General features: G+C 39.1%; 2 protein-coding genes and 1 non-coding gene across 3 annotated transcripts; 2 read left to right on the top strand and 1 right to left on the bottom strand.

Moving 5' to 3' along the window:
- Nucleotides 1–1,311: 1,311 nt before the first annotated feature.
- LOC126403619 (small Cajal body-specific RNA 2) lies at nt 1,312–1,701 on the top strand. Its single transcript, XR_007571346.1, has one exon. It is a non-coding gene; the product is annotated as a small Cajal body-specific RNA 2 (non-coding RNA).
- A 3,267-nt stretch (nt 1,702–4,968) lies between these two features.
- Nucleotides 4,969–18,395, top strand: smc5 (structural maintenance of chromosomes 5). Its single transcript, XM_050065628.1, has 24 exons — nt 4,969–5,210; nt 6,610–6,751; nt 7,930–7,982; nt 8,228–8,390; nt 8,695–8,829; nt 9,056–9,196; nt 9,312–9,473; nt 10,035–10,106; nt 10,699–10,954; nt 11,861–12,015; nt 12,486–12,599; nt 12,756–12,850; nt 13,004–13,136; nt 13,561–13,734; nt 13,861–14,030; nt 14,139–14,262; nt 14,714–14,836; nt 14,949–15,074; nt 15,221–15,316; nt 15,620–15,724; nt 15,855–15,974; nt 16,165–16,344; nt 17,126–17,221; nt 17,915–18,395. The coding sequence occupies exons 1-24, from the start codon at nt 5,047–5,049 to the stop codon at nt 18,047–18,049; spliced, it is 3,234 nt and encodes a 1,077-aa protein (XP_049921585.1). The 5' UTR covers nt 4,969–5,046; the 3' UTR covers nt 18,050–18,395.
- A 124-nt stretch (nt 18,396–18,519) lies between these two features.
- On the bottom strand, nt 18,520–21,724 carry cfap276 (cilia and flagella associated protein 276). Its single transcript, XM_050065629.1, has 5 exons — nt 21,526–21,724; nt 19,250–19,366; nt 19,042–19,157; nt 18,817–18,926; nt 18,520–18,615 (listed from the first exon to the last, which is right to left on the bottom strand). The coding sequence occupies exons 1-4, from the start codon at nt 21,598–21,600 to the stop codon at nt 18,824–18,826; spliced, it is 411 nt and encodes a 136-aa protein (XP_049921586.1). The 5' UTR covers nt 21,601–21,724; the 3' UTR covers nt 18,520–18,615; nt 18,817–18,823.
- Between the last annotated feature and the right edge of the window lie 137 nt (nt 21,725–21,861).

Here is a 21,861-nt window from a genome sequence, read left to right as displayed (position 1 = left end):
TCAACTATGTAGTGAATACTGTAAATTCTGATTATGTTTTTACAGTAATTCAGGTGGCCTATGAACCTTTTATTCAAAAACATGATGTACTGTAACTTGCTCGTAGTTCAAATGGCAGATTTTACTTTTTATTTATTTATTTTTACCTATTTACCACTAGAGTGCTGTCTTTTCCCGGAAACCTGTTCTGAAGAAACAACCATATACTTACTGTAAATGTATACTATCAGTGTAAACTAATTTAGATCTCATTATGTATTTTCCAGCCATTTATGATTATGGCTATGATTGTGGAAAACACTGTGTTTACTATCGGTCAATTAAAGAGCAACTTGCAGGTAGATTTTTTTTTCCCGAACTTTTTATATGTTTTAAAATACATAATAGCAGAAATTCAGAGAAAAGAGTAGCTGCTCCTAAAAACACTTTGTTTTTGTAAATTAATCCTTCCCACACCATATTTATTTGAATGTAATCCATTTTACAAATATACTGTAAAATGACTTTTTCTATTTGGGATTTTGTGTTATAATTCCAAATGATATTGAACTGAGAGCCCCTGTTTCATTTATTTTGAATTGTTTATAAACATTTTGTTGAATCCACCTTTAGCATGAACTGTGAAGGCATCAAAACAAAACAATACCTAAAAATACTTATATAATTTAGTTGTAACATCACTTTTTGGTGTGTTTGTTTAACTTCATTGTTCCTCTTTTATATTACTTCATATAGGCCCAATTACTTATTACTTGATTTAAAAAATAAATAAATCATAATCAGCTTTAATAACCAAGTAAGTGTGTAAACTAGACAGGGCGGCAGAGACACCTGCACACCAATGTAACTGGGATAGAAAGCTACAAAAACATCCGCAGGCTGAGATCAATGCAAAAATAGTCTGTTTATTTAAGATATCTGTGCACAATAAAAGAAAAATAGTGAGTAAAAACAGTAGCAAACATTTTACAGCAGCCCTAAGACTTTGCAATTAAGTGTGTGCACATACACTGTCTGCACATACACAGAAAAAGACGTACAGTTAAAAACAGGGATGATAAGGCTGAACAAAGGTTAATATAAATATCTGACTACTATCTATCTATCTATCTATCTATCTATCTATCTATCTATCTAAACAAACAGTAGGGTTCTTAAATAATATGAGATTATTACTTGTAACAGGTAATGCAAGAAATGCAAGAAATATTAAGTACACAGGAGAAATAAGGGAAGGTAATTTCCATGAATGGCCACACGAGGTCGACACCCCAACTATTTCATGCTTTCAAAGTCCCATGATTCCTTGCGGCTTTCAGCTTTTAAACCTGACCCGGATGTTCTTGCTTCATAGTGTGAATGGCGTGTGAGTGGGGCGTGTGTGTGTGAGTGTTTGGCGAGTGTTTGTGTGAGTAAATGTGCGGTGTTTGTCTGTGTGAGTCTGTATTTCTGTTAAAAACCTACACAGTGATCTTATTTGATCTGGTCTGAGTTTGGCTCTGCTCCGACCGGAGATGATAGGAAAAGCGCTCGCGAGCCTCCATGGCGATGAGCAGTTGGCGAGATGTTAACCTACAGGGCCTCCACGCTTTATGTTGTGGTCAGAGGTGATGAATTGATCAGATATACTAGTTCTGGGTGAGCTTGGGTTCATCTCAAGCGTCACTGTGGACAATGAGTAAAGAAGCGATTCTGATCTAACCACAACAGAAGAAGGAGGAGGAGGTCTGGACGGGTTTGAGCGGTTAAAAGAACGTGCGTTTAGTTCACGAGACACTTTCCGTCTGAAGTAGTTTCATTGTTCAGTTATATGTTAAAAAAGATGTCGTGGTTACTTGAGGAGCGTCTCTTGTTTGGTCGAGCTGGTCAAACGTTTATAGGCACTCTATACGTACATAAAGGTATATAAAGACCTGTAAGAGCTATTTTAAGTTAGCCACTGTGCCTTAAGACTACATCGTCATATAAGGGCTTAAGCTAAGTGGTTAAGTGGAAATCATGAGCCTACAGTAGGGGAAAGTCAGTCAGGTAATACTGGACATAAGTTTTTACATCTTTGGCTCTTGAAAAATAGTCATCAAACACGTTGCTACAAATGAGCTTTACATGAAACATTATTTTTGTTGGTGAAAACTAGTAAAGGCACACCAAAGGTGAAAGAAAACACTGGTCCCACAACAATAAAGCCATGTGGCATGCTGAATTTCTCTTTTTGGTAATAAAGTAGGCTACAGAAGCTAAAACAATCAGGGTACATCAACACAAGTGGTTGTAGGATGTTGCATTTCATTAAATGTTTAACTTGGAATCACAATTCTCTCACAATACACTTTACCTTGTATAGGAAAGGGTCAGGGCGATCCGGTAAAATGGGACATTTCTCTTTAGTGAAACCAGCGTGTTTTTAAGGCAACCATGTGCCAAAATCACAAGTTCTGACATTGTGTGCAACACATTATAGACATTTTAGTATTTTGTCACCTAAAATCTTAAAGATGATGCATTGAGGCCATGTCAGTCTCAGAAGTCTAGAATTTGCCATCATTGTTAAACATAGCTCACACACACACATCCATTGTATGACCATATGGCACCATGGAAACAAGACAGCAAAAAATAAAAATAAAACAGGGATAGCCTGGGAGAAAAGTGAACGGTCTTTTTTATTGAATAGCCACAGGTTATGTGTATGAGTCATTGACTAAACTGATAAACTGATTTATAAGTTTAAAGACGAAACATGACTGTTAAATTTTTATCTCACTAGCTGTCCCTGAACATGTTATCAAAGTGAGGTAGGGGTTCTTGATGTGTTTGGAGGTCCAAATTGGCAACATATTTTCTTTATCGAAATACAGCAGAGAACTATAAAAAGTTGTTAAAGTACCACTCAAGGTGGTCCTCAAAATTTGATGTGGTTTTCTTGGTAATCTACCAAAAATAGTTGCAAATTACCTGACTACAGTCTACATGTGTCGTCACCTCAGGGTTCCCTATTGTTGATGGCCTGTGCTCCCGTTTAAAGGATAGGTTCACATTTTTTTAAACCTGTGTTGACACAATACATAGTCATATATACCTTGAAAGTATCATTGGCTGCTGTAATAGTTCCTGTCCATACTGGCTATAAAGAAATTTCTCAAGCAAGTGGTAGTTGATGAGGTAGGTGTACTGCTTGGTAGATGGGTATGTTGCTGAGAAGGAAGTGGGTATACTCTCCTGTTTATTCCTGTGACCTTTTTGGGTGATAGGTGGGTATACTGTAGAATGTCCAGAAAAAGAGGTTGGTATACCCTGTATGCATGCGTAAAACCTCTCCTACACCAATGCATGTGAGACCTTTGCAGTCCCGGTTAAGCAAATTGTGTATGCCGTGTATTTTAGCTTAAAACGCCCTCTCAGTGTCACCAGCAACAAATAACTGGGGACACACAAGGTGGGAGTTTGTGCTAGAATAACAATGTAAAATGTAACATAACTTTGGTAGATCCCCACCTCATTTGACTAACTAAACAGCCGAAGCATTGTATTAGCTTCAGCTAAACTTCATAGTGCAGTTTTGCACGGAGCATCGGGCATCAGGAGGAATCACTTCATCCTCTGTAAATGCAGCCTACATGGACATGTCAGCGGCCTATTGTTTTAAGGTGGACTTGAAAAAAATATGAACCTCTTCTCTTATGTCTCACAGCAAAATCATGGCCTCATTTGTTCAACCTCATCTGTCTCCTTCCCTCCTGTTTATCTGTCTTTTCAAATAAAAGGAACAGTAGTCTATGTATACACTCAGTGGCCAGTTTATTAGGAAGGCTTACACCTAGCCGACACCAATTAAGTCTTAATAAAAAAAAACCTGCAATAAACCCCACCATAATGATCTGTTTCCATTAACTTTATGAGGGTAGAATGAATACTAAAACATCTCTTGGTATGATAATATAAAACAATTCCACAGCACGACAAATTACATTCTCCAAAATGACTGTAAAGATGAATCAACACCTCTCTAGTTTCATAAAAAACAACATATGATCACACATCACATCAGACCTGGTAATCGGGATATAACCAGGGACTATTCATGAATAAAGGAAACTAATGAATAAAATAATACTAATAAAAGGATAAGTCTTCACTATGTTCTTTGCAACTAGGGTTGCAACGGTATGAGATTTTCACAGTACAATAACCATTTCCGAAAATATGGTTTCACGGTATACGGTATCACACAATTACTATGACCATTTGACCCTTACAAGAATTAATACAGAAGCCTAATTTTGGTTTGACAGACCTTTTATATTCACTGACACAAAACATTTTTATAATGGAAGTATGTGTATAAAGTCTGACAGGCCGTCATGCAGGAAAGGAGATTTGCATGTGCAGGAGATCAGCTGTAGGTAAGCAAATGTACACGGTATAACCATCAATTTTCATACCACAGTATACCCTGAAACTGGTATACTGCTGCAACTGTATAACATATTACATGTGGAGTCAGTCATATTTTTATATTTACATGGAATTTCCCCATTAATAAAACCAATAATCCTAAATTCCATCCAGGATATTTTTGTATATATAAAGCAGGAGCACATGACAAATAGATTTTTTTGTACTCCAAAGAACTAGATCCCTCCTACACATCTTTTTCAGGAGATATCTCTTATTTTAATACCAACACAATATTTATCACTATTAACAATCAGCTGAATTTATATAATACATTCACATCAATATATTTTTTTGAGTCATATGCAATTATGTTATTTGTAAATTTTTTACAAGTGCCAATAGCCAACAAATAACACATAAGACTTGATGGTTGAGGGCAGTTGAGAAACGTTTTATTCCTAAGAGTATTTATCAAGCTGTAAATAAAGTCTCGCGATAATGAACGTTAGTTTTGTTGATGACGCTGGTCTTTGTGTATACACGTGATCTCTTTTGTCCAACCGGCTTTCAGTAACCATTAGGCGAAGCGCGCGAGGGTGAACGAGCCTGCCTGTAGTTTCCTAGGCAGGCTTCTTTTTTATCTTCACCATGGCTTCGTCCGGCAAAAGACGACGAACCAGTCATGTCACCAGCAGCTCACAGACCGTTAGCAGCGGGGCCAGCGTGTTTACAGGCAGCCAGCCCAACGGAAACGGAGGAGAGGGCAATTTTGTGGAGGGATCCATAGTTCGGCTCACCATGAAAAACTTCCTGTAAGTTACTGCTGCTCAGCTGTCACTCAACCACACACAGGACGACATCTACAAACCGAAACTTAACCGCCGCCAGCCTGGTACAGTGTCATAGACCCTGCTGGTAGCTAAACGGCTAAGCTAGCAAACATGCTTGCACATTAACTTGGCACTGATTCAAGGTTGTTTGTATCTGTGTAAGCATGACCAAACCGTTAACCCACTGAGTTTATATGCTAGAAACCAGGGGTGTGTCAGTTGCTCCACTAGTGTCATGTTAAACCGATGTATTCACACTGTAAGTCACCAAATCATGTCTAAATATTATATATTTTAGCTCCAATTAAAGACGTTAAGTGACAAATTAAATACAAGTCTTGAGTTGGACACTAAATCATCTTCAGGATCTTAAGGGAGGAGTCCAAGTCAAGTCTCTATGATGGCTAACGTTTGAATAATGTTCACTTTTTTTTCCAGCTGTCAGTTTATTAGGTACACCTGGTTAAAACCAGTATGGTGCAACACTTCTGTCATGCAGCTTTTGTTTGGATTACTCGTGGCCATTTTGGTTGCTGACTGTGATGCTGTTCACCTGTTTTATACCAAAAGGTATTTCTATTATATTGTTCACCCCCTTTATAACAAAGAGGGTAGACTGAATAAATATTTCATTTACTAAAGTGAGCAGTCTGTCCTACTAAATAAATAGACTACACTAAATGTGACACACCTTTAGTATGGAGTAATATACTTCACCTGCACCACAAACTACAGCCTCTTGGAGTCAACACCCACAGCAAGGTGGCTGTCAAAAAGCTTCAACTAGTACAACCAGATGACCTCCCTGGGTGCTAAATATTTGAAGGATTGTCTGTGTTGTAAGTGCTTGAACTCCCTGCCTTCCACTTAGGTTTTAAACAACTCAGCTCAGCTTAATGTATATAGCACCTTTCATACAAACATGCAGCCCAAAGTGCTTCACATGGCAAAATTGGACACAAAACAATAAAATATTAAAAAGCAAACCAAGCAAAAAAGATGATTAAAACTCCACGGAATAAAAAGAGAGTAAATAGATAAATAAATAAAACAGAATAAAGAAGGGAAAAACCAATGGTTAAAACTGAGGAATCAAGACTGTAATGTAACTCCATATTAAAAGCCAGATTAAAAAGGTAGGTCTTAAATTTACGTTTAAAGATATCGAGGGAGCTCGCCATTCTAATATCCAGAGATAACGAATTCCAGAGTTTAGGGGCGTTAAAACAGAAAGCGCTCTCATCAGTACTTTTATGGGACACAAATTTAATTTGTAAAAGTTTTTCAGTTTTATAATATTTTTGGATGTTAGTGGAGGTGGCCCACCTCTGTTGTAAGACCCTGCAGGGAAACCTTAAATACCTACCTTGTGCTCCCACAGGACCTATGACTACTCTGTGGTGTATCCTGGACCTAATCTGAACATGATTGTTGGAGCCAATGGAACTGGCAAGTCGAGCATCGTATGTGCCATCTGTCTGGGTCTGGCTGGCAAGACTGCTATCCTGGGCAGAGGTGATAAGGTAAACAGCACTGGTAGAAGTACTCTGGACTTGGCCCGACTTTGATTTCTTTCCAAAGACCAGTGATTAAATAAAACGCATGATATAAGGGTTAATACATTAAAGGTTTTCAGCTGATAGCAACTGCTTGCAGTAGGTAGTAGGCACTGATATTTGAGTGTCTTTGGTTATCCTCTTACACTGCTTGTAATGGTTTTACTCAGATCCCTGAACCAGTGCCAGTCAGTTTTCATTTCATTTCATTTATTCCTTTTGACCCCTCCCCGGGGTATAAGGGGCAGACAAAAAAAATAACAAATCAGAACAGGCGGCAGCCAATGCACAACAAAATAAATAAAACAGAATTTGTGTACATACATACAAGTCAAAACAAATCAAGAGAAACTATTCAAGATTTTCTTTAAAAGTTTCAATAAATTTGACAAGACCTTTACTTTTCGAGATGACATTAACTTTTGAAACTTATAAATATTTGGATTTGCTCTATAGAACTGTCCGACCAACTCTTCTCTCTTTATCAAAAAAAGAACACACAAGTACATAGTGATATTCGTCTCCTCGATTGCCAGTCAAACAAAGAGTACATTTCCGGGGGACATTTTCACGATCATACCTGCGCTCAGAGATAGGTAACTTATGATTTCCACACCAAAACTTAGACAAACAAACTCTTTCAGCAGGTCTTAACATAATCAGATATGGTTCAAAAGTGAAATCAGTTTTAAACAATTTATAACTATCACCTAAAAGGTTACTTTGTAATTTCTCATGCCATCTCTGTAGTTCCATGTCAGATAATCTATGTTCGATCATTAATTTAAATATTTAGGGTTCATCCGTCCAGCGTCATGCCATAAGTACGATAAACCACAATCATCAAGAATATTTTTAACTTTGGAAATCCATTTACACTGAAAAATATTGTCATCATACAAAGTCTTGAAAACAATAAACACAGTCAAAGAGATTTTTGCTGTATTATGACTAATTAAATGTACCCAAAAGTTAATCATTCTCATGTTTACCTTTAAATCTAAATTATTTCGACCAAACTCTCCATAAATAATACAATTTGCTGTCAAATAGTCAAATAGTTTTAAAGATGTTTAAGCTGACAGATAAATTAATTACAAATCTGATGATGATTATTGAAACTATTTGTTTATTTTTTTCTGTAGGTTGGGCTGTATGTCAAACGTGGGTGCCATAAGGGATTCATTGAGATTGAACTGTAAGTTATGTGAAAGAGTTACTTTACTAATATCAAGCTATTATAAAGGTGAAATACATTTGTGTTGCATGTATTCAGAAATTTCAGATAAAGCAATTTAGAAATCATGATATATTAATCTTGCTAACATAACTCAGCATTTTAGAAATACAGACAGTTTAACCTAAGATGATATCACTGTTTTGCCAGCAGGTGTTACAGCTATTTAATGATTTAGGAATAATAATTCTTTGTTGTTATTCCAGGCACAAGGTTGGTGGTAATGTAGTGATTAACCGAGAGATCCATGTGGAGAACAATCAGTCGCTGTGGATGCTGAATGGAAGACACTGCAACCAGAAAGCAGTGGAAGAAGAAGTCAAGGCTCTGCGTATCCAAGTCAGCAACCTCTGCCAGTTTCTGCCTCAGGTATGTTTGTGCCAGTTATTAAAATAGCTGCTGAAATTGTCCATTGGGTCAGGCTGTTAAAGTAGAGTTGTCACATTATGGGATATTTGCACAGTGCAGGTATCATTTGTGTGAATTATATAAATCTCATTTTCAAATGTATTTGTCAGTATTTAATCAAGGGGTCAGTGGGCCGATGTGGGTCACATTTTATGCATGCAAATCTTTACTTAAACAATTCTAACTTGCCTTAAATGTTATCCCCAGTAATACTTTTCTCACTGTTTTCTGATTTCCTGTTGATGTGGTTGGTGTATCCATACAGGAAAAAGTGGGAGAGTTTGCCAAGATGTCCAAAATTGAGTTGCTGGAGGCAACTGAGAAGTCAGTGGGACCACCAGAGATGTACGAGTATCACTGTGAGCTCAAAAACTTCCGCAACAGAGAACGAGAACTGGAGGTAAATATAATTCATGCAATTCAAAGAGCTGTGGATTTTTTAGAATCCCTTTCAGTGAACATCCCCTTCCTTCTTTTTGTCACAGCTCAAATGTTTAAAAAAAAAAACATATCACAGTTGCACCATCCATTATTTAACTTTTCCCCATATTTAGAAGATGTAAATGCAGCATTTCAGACCTCGGGCTCTTCTAGGTTTTCCATTATTGTTGCTGGTTTCTTTTTAGAATGTTGTGAAGGAGAAGGCCAGTTTCCTGGAGAAGGCCAAGCAGAGGAACGAGAGGAACAAACATGACGTGAACCGCTACTACGAAAAGAAGAGGCATCTGGACGTGATTGAGTTGCTTGACAAGAAGAAACCATGGGTGGTGAGTGGTGGAAATTACACACTGTGTATGAGGGGGAGAGACAAATAAACACAGCGCGCAGTCAGAGTAAAACTGAATTCTTGTGTCTGTTTTGATCCTGTCCCTCCGATGCTAGGAGTACGAGACCACCCGTAAGGAGCAAGAGGGTGTGAAGAAGGAGCGAGATGAGGCCAAGAAGCAGCTCTCTGCCCTGAAGCAGTCCCAGGCTCCCATGCTGAGGAAGATCCATCTGATTGACAACCAGATGAAACCAACTGATGCACAAATAAAGGCTAAGGTGAAAAAACAAGTGTTACTACTCTCTGATAGGTCTACAGTACGACACTTAGGTCTGAAAGAAGGAACATGATTAATGATTTATTTTTGTATTTTACTTTCAGCATACTTAGTATTAATGATCTGTGTGTATTCATGTAGCTGAGAGGTCTGGCCGTTAGCTCGCACTCATAGTTTTGATGCACTTATAATTGTTTATGAAAAGCCTCTTTGGGCATCCATGAGGATTACACATGAATTAAGTGCCTTTTAAATGAATCAGAGCATTATGCTGCCCACGGAAACTCATAATAAAAATATTAAGACATTAAAGAGCGGCACACTTGAGAATCCTGCCAGCTATTTATGATGTAGTGTGGGTTCATTCCTTAAAAACACATCTTCACTGAATATGAAGCAGTAGTAATCAAAATCAGTTATAAACCTCTCGAAAGTAGGTTTAATGTCATAATTAAAATGAGATGCCAGGATTTTTGAGCATGTTTTTTAGCAGTAGAATGAATACCTGAATATAATGTTTGTGATAGAATTATGATGATAATGTGAGCATTTTGTTTTTCAGACTGCTGCTATCAAAGACGCGTCTCAGAAGTGCAAACAGAAACAAGATCAGTTGGATCGAAAAAACAAAGAGGTGAGACTCAGAAAGAGTTAGAAAACTTACAGCCCTCACAGCTGATAACAAGTGATCAGTGTTGTTGACATCCACTGTAACAAGCCGACAATGAACATGCCACTTTACTTTAAAAGGACTTCTATCTGAGACAGGGAGGCTGCAGGTCCTTGAAAAGTCTAGCAATGTCTTTAACTTGGTGAAAATTATCTTGAAATGGGCTTAAAAAGTACTAAATTTAAGTGTTTGATACGTGTAGACGCCTTGTGGGACCCTGCACCCAAGAATGTCCTCCTGTTTTATCTTTTCATGGCTCAGTTTACACTTCCTTCACACTCCACATTTGTTGATTGCTTTAACTAATTACAGCAAATTATTTTTTGGGGGGAAAGATCCCAAATGAGTCAGTTAATTTAAAAATAATGCTTTGCCAGCTTAGTATCAAGTCAGAAGAGATGATAACAGAAATTGCCATTCAAATAACACAATCAGTATTTTCTTTAATAGCTTTAGCTAATGCCTTATTTTAATACACTTTAGCACAGATTAAGGTAGACTTTATCTGCAGCTGTCGTTTATAATGAATGAAAACTCTCCCTGTTCTTCTCTAAAGATTGACGATATCAAGCAAGCGCTGAGGCTGAAGCAGACGGAAGAGGAAGACCACCAGAAGAGAATCAGCAACACCAGACGGACCATTGATGACTTGAAGGCAGAGCTCGCCAAAGTTGGCGACCAACCCGATGTGACACCGCGGATCAATGCCGTCAATGTCGAGCTAAGGAACATGCGGGAGGAGAGAGCCAAGATCGAAGGAGAGAAATCCGATCTGCGCAGGGAGAAGGACAACCTCCATGCTGAGTACAAAAGTGAGTTTCTCATAAACTATGCAGGTTACATAAATCTAATTATTTAAAGTGGAGACATACAACTTTTCCCCCCATAGCGTTTACGAGTGGTATTATTGTTGATGCCGCTGTCACAAAGACAACAGATTTGTTTTCCATTTTCCTCAGAGCCTGACAGCTACCACAGTTCCCACAGTTACTTTAGGTGTTCACCGTCCACCATTTCTGCTACTGGGGATAATAACGGCAAAGAACAAACATTGATACTCTTTGGTTACCGAGGGTTGCTACTCACAGCTACTGGGAGCAAACAAAAGCACCATCTTCTTCCAGTTTTGGTTGCACAGTGGTTGAAGCCCTTCCTTTGTGCCGTAACTTGAGCCTTCATTTTCCCGGCAGATTGTACTCAATGGCAGACAAAATTGGCATTGTGAAAGCAAGGTGTATAGAGAACCATTCTAAATGCCAGTGGTGTCTATACGGGGACACACCACTTCACCTTTTTTTAGTCCTGATACTGATACCTGGGCTTTGGGCGTCAGCCAGTACAGCGTACCAGTCCAATACCAGTTTTTAATTAAAGAGATTGTTGTTAGCTCCCTCAGCTATTCGTCACACTGCTGACGCATGATGTAGTACACACACGTGTAACCAGACATTAATGCAGAATTTATCTGAATAGATCTGCCCCATTGTTACTGATACTGATCCAGCTGTTTGTGTCACTATTGGCCCAATATCTGATGTCAGTATGGGATCGGTGCATCCCTAACTTTTTAGCCATAACATTGTGCAATCAACATAAACTTCATAATGATAAATTAAAGCAGAAAGCTTGTCTATTTCCACTTTAACATAAGATGCTGCTTACTTTTACAGCATAGAATGTGGTTCATGTGGACGATGTGTATTTATTTTAATTGCCAGTGTTGGAGAGAAAGCTCAGGGACATGAACAACATGATGAATGCCAAAGAGGAGAAGCTGCGAGGACGCCACAAGGACACACACACTGCCCTCCAGTGGCTCAGACAGCACAAACATCTCTTTCATGGAAATGTCCATGAGCCCATGATGCTGGTGGTGAGTCCCACTAAATCATGTGGATAACACTTTATTTTAACCCCACCCCATTAAAATCTGTAAGCAGAATATAAACTTTTAATAAAATGTTTGTAACACTATAATGTAGATATAACTCCTCCTGTGTGCACCATAATTTAAGGCTGAATAAACACATTATTAATGACGATATAGTTGACAAACGCTATGCATTAATTAACACTGGGAAATGTCCTTACATTTGCATACAACTACATTACAGTGTATTATAAACCGTTTATGAAGTGCTTATAAATGTTAAAATAAAGTATTAGCACAGCAAGTACATAAAGCAGACTGACAGAAGGTTAATTTCTTGATTTTATTCTTATTCTTACGAAATCTCATCGTAGTGACTCTCACAAAACATTTGACAGCAGTCAGTATTGTGAGTGTGATGCTCTCTGTTTCAGTTGCATAGTCCACATGATAATCCTGTCCTCTTTCCTCAGATCAATGTGAAAGATCATCGCTATGCTAAGTACGTGGAGAACCACATCTCATTCCACGATCTGCGGGCATTTGTCTTCCAGAGAAAAGACGACATGGAGAAGTTCATGACTGAGGTCAGTGCGCTGCAGGTTATGATGTCATGTTGACTCTGGGTGGAGGATGAAAATCCTTCTCTGTCCAAACTGTCAGACAAACCAGAACTTTGTGTGTGACCTCCAGTCTTTACCCTCCCAAATAAGAAGTTTCGTTTGATCTGTCCCGACCCTCAGGTCCGTGACAAGATGAACTTGAAAGTGAACTCCATTTCTGCTCCAGTGGAGTCGTGTTCTGGCAGGAAGCCATCCCTAAATATTGAGTCCCTGAAGTGAGAGAAAATTTATTTTACTTGAGGCTTAATAACCTGAAATCAACATCAACTGTATTTATTTTATGGTCTATTATTGTTGTAATTGTGTCTGTGATCATTACTTTTTAGTTTTATACATACTTGATGTTTAATTTTCTTACTTATTCGAAGGCGTTTTGGTTTCTTCACCTACCTGCGTGAGATGTTTGACGCCCCTGATGAGGTGATGAGTTACCTCTGTCACCAGTACAAGGTGCATGATGTCCCTGTGGGCAATGACCAGACTAAAGCCATGATTAAAACGGTACGTGCCTCTTCCCACATTATTCAACTTCCCACAACAAACAGCAGAGAATTAGGGAAGTAAATCTCATTTAAAATTAAACTTCTGCAGTGAATTTACTGCTGGATGTGAAGAGAATTGTTGTAGGTTGAGATGCAGACACCCATAATAATCATATAATCACCCAATTCAATTATTTATTTGGACCAAGTGCTTTTAGTCAATTAAAGATGCATTTTATCACTGTCTGATTTAGTTGTACTGTATTTTATGTCTGTATTTTATATCTGACAGCCGTACATTCTTCTCCCGACATTTCCCAGCAGGATCATTGAAGTTCAGAGAATTTGCGAGGAGTTCTCAGTGTTTGTATTTTGTCTTTTTCTTTTATTAAAAAGGCGCCACTGCTGACCTCGATCTTCATCTGTCATTTTCTCTCTCACAGGTGATTGAGGAGCCCTACCTCAGGGTGTTATACACAACAGAGGAGAGGTACACATTAAAGAGGTCCCATTACTCCAACAAGATCAGCACCAGTAACTCCGCAGTTCACCCTTCCCAGTACCTCACCATCACCGTGGACGCCGAACAGAAACGGCAGCTGGAGCAGCAGATGAAGGTGAGGGAGAGAGGCATAGCCCTTTCCTTTTTTTAACTGCAGCATTTCATAAATCTGGTGCTCCTTCGAGTATACCTTGAAACATCTAACATGTTAGAGTTTAACTGTTAACCCCTCTGTGACTAGGCCTGTGAGGTGAAGTTACGAGACATCGACGAGCGGCTGAAGGCCCTGCAGGCAGAGGCCGCTGCACTGGATCGCCGTGATAACGAACTGTTGGCAGAGAAGAAGCACCTGTCTGAAGTAAAGGGCAAAAAGAGGCAACTGGAGCAGAAAATCAGCACCAAACAGGACAGGCAAGTCTGTCTGAAATACTTTTAGTAAATTTTCTCTGTAGAGTTGTGTTAGATTGATGAATGCAAATATATCTTAATTGGTCTAACTTCCTCTTCCCATGTGTTTAGTCTGAGGCAGATGGAGCGGAGTGTTATTGACCTGAAGAAGATTGAAGAGGAGACTAAAGAAAAAATCGCAGCTGTTAATGCCCAGAAGGTGTCCATAGTCGCAGCGTTCATGGCCCAAATGAAGGTACGGATACATGAAGACTTTGAACCATAACTGCTTTAGATTTGATAGCTGTGGTAGGATGATATTTAGAGAAGATTTTTATGCCTCAGCACTGGTGGAAGCCATGACTGGAGGCAGTATGTCTGTCCCTCCCTCCCTGGTCAAAGGTCACTGTGACTCCACAAAAACGGTTGTTGGCCATAACTCAAGAATTCATAAGCTAATTATGACAAAATTTTACACAAATGTCTCATAGGATAAAATGATGTAGTAATGACATTTTATATCCAAAAGGTAAAAGGTCATCTTCACTGTGACATCATAATGTTCTGCATAAAAACTTTTTGCGGCCATTACAAAAGGGGAGACATTTAACATTTAAAAGTGCACACCTGTCCTTTATAATCTGCCTCTGCCATTTTGCTGACTTTCCTTGCGCCCTCCATTTCCCTTGTCTCTCCATCGTCTGTAGCTGAGAGCCAAGCTGACCATGGAGAAGGTGCACCTGGCTTTGGAGACGGTGGGGTTGACAGCTGAGAAGGCCAAGCTGGAGAATGATTGTCGAGAAGGTGCTTCTGAACTCAAGACCCTCGATGTAAGCGTAACACACACACCTTTATATACATCTATCCTGGTGGACTGTTCGTGATATTAACTCCTGTATGTCATGATCTACTCCTTGTTCTGCATCACATATGTTCTTGTAGCAAAAATGCGGCCGTCTGGAGCAGAGGAAGATCCAGCTGACAGAACAATGCAAAGGCCTTCTGAAGAGAGCAAAAACGATCTGCAGGATGCAACTTGATGAGTCATTACCTGAAGACCTGCGTAATGTTAGTCTTTATCACTGTTTGTTATGTTGCTAAATAAAACTATCCTTCTCATGTGTTCCAGTCACTGCTGTGGAGGTTTTTGAACACAAAATGTTAGTAATATTAATTAATCAAATGTTCACGGTTCTTATTTTTCATGGACGCAGGCATTCAGCAAACTGCCTGACACGCTGGACGAGATCGATGCCATGCTGAACGAGGAGCGGTCCAGAGCTGAGTGCTTCACTGGCCTCAGTGAAAGTGTAAGAACACATGAGAATCAGCTGAAATTATTTCTGTATAATCATAACTTTATTCTCAGAAAGCAAACTCAGGAATTAGATAGATTTCAAACCATCTGTGTTGTCCTTTTTTTTTTTTTTTTTTTTTAAATATTAGAGTTCACTAGAAACAGCCTTTTGTAGGAAAGTGCTGTTTTATTGTAATTTATTAATTTCTTCTAAGCAGTGTATTTATTGTTGGCTTACTTAATTTTTTGGACATAAATTTTGAGTGTGAATACATCTTGTCATGTACCCTCGTTAATTCTCTCCTTCTCTTCAAAGGTTGTCGAGGAGTACAACAGGAGAGAGCAGGAGATCAAACATCTGGAGAAAGAGCTGGAAGAGAAGACCAACGCCTTGAATGCCTACCGGCAGAACATATCTGAGGTACATGATCTGTCACTGCAGTGATCCTTAAGTGATTTTTTTTTGGTTAAGAAATGTGGTTCTTTCTGTGATTTCTTTTATGACAGCAGGCCATCCTTGATAACGTGATCTGTGTGTGTGTGTCTCACAGGCGAAGGAGCGCTGGCTGAACCCGCTGAAGCAGCTGGTGGAACAGATCAATGGCAAGTTCAGTGATTTCTTCCGCTCCATGCAGTGTGCAGGAGAGGTTGATCTGCACTCAGAGAATGAGGTAAATGCTCACACGCAGGGAACAAAACACACGCTGACATCTTGTGGGAGTTGCAAAGTGCAGTTTCAGTGGTCATTTCCTGTATTTTATGTAAGCGATGAGTATTGCTCATAATTAATCATTCACATAAGATGTTGGTATTTGTAACAATTAGAATTTTCCCCCCATTAAATGCTGTCTGTCATTGCAGGAAGAGTATGACAAATATGGGATCCGAATTCGAGTGAAGTTCCACAGCAGCACTCAGCTCCACGAGCTGACCGCCCACCATCAGAGCGGAGGAGAGCGCAGCGTCTCCACAATGCTCTACCTCATGGCCCTGCAGGAGCTCAACCGCTGCCCCTTCAGAGTGGTGGATGAGATCAACCAGGTAGTCACACTCACACACTTAAACACACACAGTCGCAACAGCTTTTCTTCTGTGAGAACATGTACATTAAAACAGAGCTGCAGAAGAAGCAGACATACAGTGAGTCCAGGAAAAAGGGTTCTTAGTCTCACATTTTAGGATTCATGAGCCAAAATTTAAACGCTTTATAATTGGCCATGACGTGGTGCTCTAGGGTCCAACCTACACCAGCAATTAATCACTGGATCCTCAACCCATGTTCTAACATTTCACCAGATTTAGGTATTAATGGGGTAATAATGCAGCACATCTTCAGATAATAAAACAGACTAAAGGCCTTTAAACACCGGGGTGTGACGAATTAATGACATGAAAATGGGAAATATTCGCCTGCAAATATTACATCAAAACTATTCATATCAGCAGCAGTACATTGCTCTGAAAAGAATTCTGTTGCTTTTGTGCCACGTAATATTCACATTCTGTGTTAAAGTATATTCTTGTGACTTGTGAATTAGTCCCATCAAAAAAAACCCTGGTGTGTAAAGGCCTTGAGACATGCAGGGATAAAGCATGTTCCAGACCCATTTGTTCTGTCCTCTGAAGATTTTGCATGTTTGTTAATGATTTAACAAATTGACCTTTCTCTTCACTTATTTAAGTTGCTGGCAAAGCAGCTTTTTTGTCACTTTTTCTACACATACGCAAACCATTAACACACACAGGTGAAGTTGATATACTCCTGATATACGCCTGCTTGCGTATGTGGATGTGACTGAGACTGTTTCTCCCTTATGTGTAGGGAATGGATCCTGTAAATGAGAGAAGAGTCTTTGACATTGTGGTCCGCACAGCCTGCAAAGAGACGACATCCCAGTACTTCTTCATAACTCCCAAAGTGAGTGTTTGTACCTTCTGATGATCTCACTGAGTGTGTTTGTGTACATCTGCTGTGCATTCTGCTTAAGTGGCTATAATTGGTATTTTTATATTAACAATGGATCACATGACTACTGAGAGATAGAGGGGGACAGAACATTATCACCCAACTCTCCAGTTCCCCTCAGCTCTACAGAATGTTTTAACATCTTTCAGCTCATTGTTTTGGTTTTATGACCTTCCACTTTTCTGTTTTGTTTCACTCTCACTGCTCTTATTATCGTTGTTTTCAGCTATTCTAATAACCCACTGTAAACTATCTACTCTGCACCAAGGAACAAATTTAGCGACCAGCTGATGAATATAGTACAGCATTTAGCAGCTGAAGAGTCAGATATATTCCTCAGGAATTGACTTACAGTCATCAAGTGGCCAGAAATATGACTCTGTATAAATGCTAATGCCAAGTGTGGTTCTGCTGTATTTGTAAATAAGCAGCTGTTTGCTATATACATATTCATAAATTTAAAAGGTGATGATATGTCAGTCTTGTGTTCTTGGCTTGTTTCTGCTGTCCCTGGGTGGTTAAAATAATCTGTTAACATCGGTAATAATCGGTTTAACATGTTTTGTGTGAATGTGTATATCTGCTGTATTATATTGTCACCCCTCAACTTTGCTCAACCTTTGCGCCTGCTGTATTTTTCCTCAGTTGCTGCAGAATCTCAAGTACGCTGAGGAGATGACCGTCCTCTGCGTCCACAACGGTGGCCAAATGCTTCCTCCCAACGAATGGGACGAGAAGGCTTTCATCAAACGGTGTCTCCGACGAAAAGCCAGGGCTTGAACCTACCGTCCGACCTGTCCTGACCTAAGCAAATTAGTTTCCAGTTCAACGAGCTCCAGTTCTACAACTGTAAAAATTCAACTGACGTTTATCATTTATTATAAATATTTTGTGTTCAGCTGTTTTATTTCAGATAGAATATGCTGTATGGACCTTGGAAAGAGTCTTTGACAAGCCCCACACTATGTCCAGATGCGGTAGACATTTTTTCTATTAATGCAGAACCACTTTTGAGAAAGCAAAATACTGTATGTGCAACTGTTTCATCTCTTCCTCAACAGTTAACGTTTTTATATTTTAATAAAATACTGCTGTTTCTGTGCTAAATGGCTATGTTAACTTTATTTAGAATGTTCACATCTGACCTTCCCTCATTTGTATTCTTGACACCATCAGTGTAAAGGCATCTCTTTTATCACTGTATTTGCATTCCACAGCGTTTGTATAAACACAAGCAGGACAAAAAAATCACTGAAAGAACTCCTTTATTTACGGGGCTCTCATGTTGGCAGCAGAGATAGTAGTAGTGTTGAATAGAGGCTGCCATCATTCTCTCTGGTCAAGCCCTGTGGAGAGGAAAAAGGACATGTATTGTTATTTTGGACCCACCTTACTCCACACATACCCAGATTCTCCCAAAAACATTAGTGGGGGTACGCTGGAGTCAGACTCTGGGACTTAAATCAGATGTTCAGGGTTTCTTCATGTTAGTTTCTCCACACGCACCTGCTGCAGTTATTAGGGTTTATAATATAAGTAAACGTCACCTGTGCTTCACTTAATGCTGTAAATGGAGCGCCTCTGTGGATCGACCCACACTCTGATATCTGTCTCTTGTTCCTTTTCCAGCATGTCCTGCTTTGAGTTTTCCTCCTTCCTGTAAGTTAACATTTAAAATGATTAACACGGTTGAATTAGACTCCTGAGATGCCACTATAACACAGTGTAGTTGTACTGTGCCAGGCCACAAACCTAAATTCACAAACACCCACCTGTGATCCTCAGTGACGGTCTCCTTCTGGTATAATATCTGGTTCTTTCCCAAGAAGAAGTCCTTGTGGTGATCGTAGACGGACTTCAGGTGGAAGTCGAGGCTGTCGTTTGGAGCCTGATGTTGAAAAAAAGAGTGGTGCATACAAAGTATTGACCTTGAAATATCTTTCTGGTTTCATAAGTGAAGGTCACAGCAATGGATTTTACCTGATGCTCATAATGCATAACACTCCGCCGAGAGCTGGACAAAGTGGCTGTATCATGGAGGCGACTCCAGGGTTCCTCTGTTTGGGCGAGGTGAGTTGGTTTATCATATGTTTTCCTCTGCACAGTGGGAAAGGGGAAAAATTAATGACAAACTTATTTATTTACCACAGATGTTAATTCCCTTTAATTAATAAAATCCACATAATAAGCAAACAATGACTGAGCTCAAACATGTCAAACAAGCATGTTGCTTTAGCTATAACCTATAGTGAACAAAAACACTTCAGAAATGTTAATGTTTCTTGAAAAATTTAAAATGCTTGGAAATATAGTTTGCTTAAATGAGAACCTCGGAGAAATGAGTTTTTGTGACTGTATAGGGGACAGGATATACAAGGCTAACCATGTGCATACTCTGTATATTTACATTTAGATACTTTCTTCCATTTGCTAAGTGCTGTTTGAACACCATCATTTGATTTCCCAAGGTATACTTTGCCCAGATATAAACTGGGCAAGGTCCTGTTGGCAACCAGTTTGTGAGATTTAAATACAACTTTGGGGATATGTGATTAGAATATGCACAACTAAGGCACAGTTTCAATTGATATGATAAGAGCCTTGCAACTGGACCAGATTAATTAAATGATCCTAAAGGAGCACTTCACCCAAAAAAATGACTATTTTTATATCAGTTAGTCATGCCGTATTGCCGTGTATTTATGAGGAAAAATTAGTTTGTCATATATAGTTTGTCAACATATTGATTTGTTGATTGGGGACCACATTTAACAACAGCATAACTCTATCGAAACATCAATTTTACAAACTCTCATACAACTCGTGCAGTATAATCAAAGTCTCATTTATCCAGTCGTGTGTTCAGTACTTTCCCAAGCACAAAAATGCATGTTTGGGAAGTCCTGAGCACATGACTGGATAAATGAGACTTTGATTGCACTGCACCAGTTGTGTGACAGTTTACAAACAGATGTTTTCATATGGTTTTGCTGTAGGTAAATACAGTCCCTAATCAATCAGTAAATCAGTACATTCACCATTTTCCGTGGAGGCACGCAAGAAATACCAAGTTTTCTTGGTGAATTTAGGGTGACTAACTGATAAACAAATGGTCATTTTGTGGGTGAGGTATTCTTTTAAAGCCCTGTTTTGAAGTGAGTTCCTGTGTCAAGATCCAGTTTTAAAACCTTAATTATACAACAGTTAGTTCCGGCCCTGCAATCTGATTGGTCGAGAGACAGTAAAACCGTGATGATATTGGAGTACAACATCACGGTTATTTCACTCTGTATGTATCACTCCGCCTCACAGCTGATTCTTCGACACTCGGCCTGCGGCCTCGTGCCTACGACCGAATCACAGCCGTGACGATATCACAGTACAACATCACTCCCTCTCGTGTGATATTGCTTAATTATTTCAGTTTTGTGCTTGCATGTTACGATTCTAAACTCATTTGTGTTAAAGTAAAATATCACACAGTTAACCACGGGCCATGTAATATTTTAGCAGGGGGTTAGTTAGAGCTCATCAGCATATTTTTGCCTGAGGTTAATAAGGCCATGTAACTAATTCCCAGTATCAAACTGACAAGAAAACACAAAATTTAGTAACTTCAATAATGTTCATGTAAAATAACTGGGGCCACTTTTGCATAATGACAGGAGGCCAGGGGCCAGTCACAGCAGTCCCACACAGGGTGAACGCAGGGGTGTTTCTAGGAATTAAGGACATTCTGGGCATGGAAGGAACCTTCTTTGATAAACAAGCTCTATTTTGATACTTTTGTATGTACTCAAGCACCGTAGTTATATTAGAAGTATAAAATAAAATAAAAAAATCCCAGTGTGAATCAATTTATTTGTATTGTGAATTAGAAAATGGTTGGGGGGCCAACCAGCTGCCTACCAGGGGCCAGATTTGGCCCAAAGGACGCAAGTTGAGTATCACTGGTTAACAGTATGTTGGACATCTGACCCTTGTAGATTGCTTAAATAGAGAAAATAATTAATGTATAGAGAAAATTATAATAACTTTGGCAATAACATATATTTGTTCATGCCAATAAAGCTATTTGAATTGAATTTAAATTGAAATTAAATTGAGAAAAGTGCCTTTTGACGTACCAAAATATTTGTATTTTGAAATAAATCTCAGCACATTAAGTAACATTTGGTTTAGCCTTTAGCTTATATTTTGTTAAGCTAAGTAACACGGACACCACACAGATATTAAGTTTAAATCATTAAACCCACCTGCTGCAGCCGGAAGCCGCTCAGACTGAAGTCGTTCTCAAACTTTTTGGAGGGGAAAGGATCCCGGCTTGACATATTTACTGACAACACGAAGCTCAGCAGACGAAAAACATAATTTAGTTGCAGCTGTTAGCCTCTATTCTGGCTAATGAGGAACCCTACTAGAATGTTCACAGCCTGGTTTCTAGGCAACCACAAACTTCCGGTTAAACCCTTTCAAAAGAAAACGACTGTTGGCGGATATTTCCCTTTTACCACGTGCTGTGGGTCAACAATGTTTACAAATAATTCGCAGGCATTTAATTGCTATATATTTTTGTAAAAATGTCGAATTGA

The sequence above is a fragment of the Epinephelus moara genome, chromosome 16, assembly GCF_006386435.1.
Source record: "Epinephelus moara isolate mb chromosome 16, YSFRI_EMoa_1.0, whole genome shotgun sequence".
Classification (NCBI taxonomy): Eukaryota; Metazoa; Chordata; class Actinopteri; order Perciformes; family Serranidae; genus Epinephelus; species Epinephelus moara.
The sequence above is the reverse complement of the archived record's forward strand: the minus strand, read 5'-3'. Positions and strand labels throughout refer to the sequence as shown.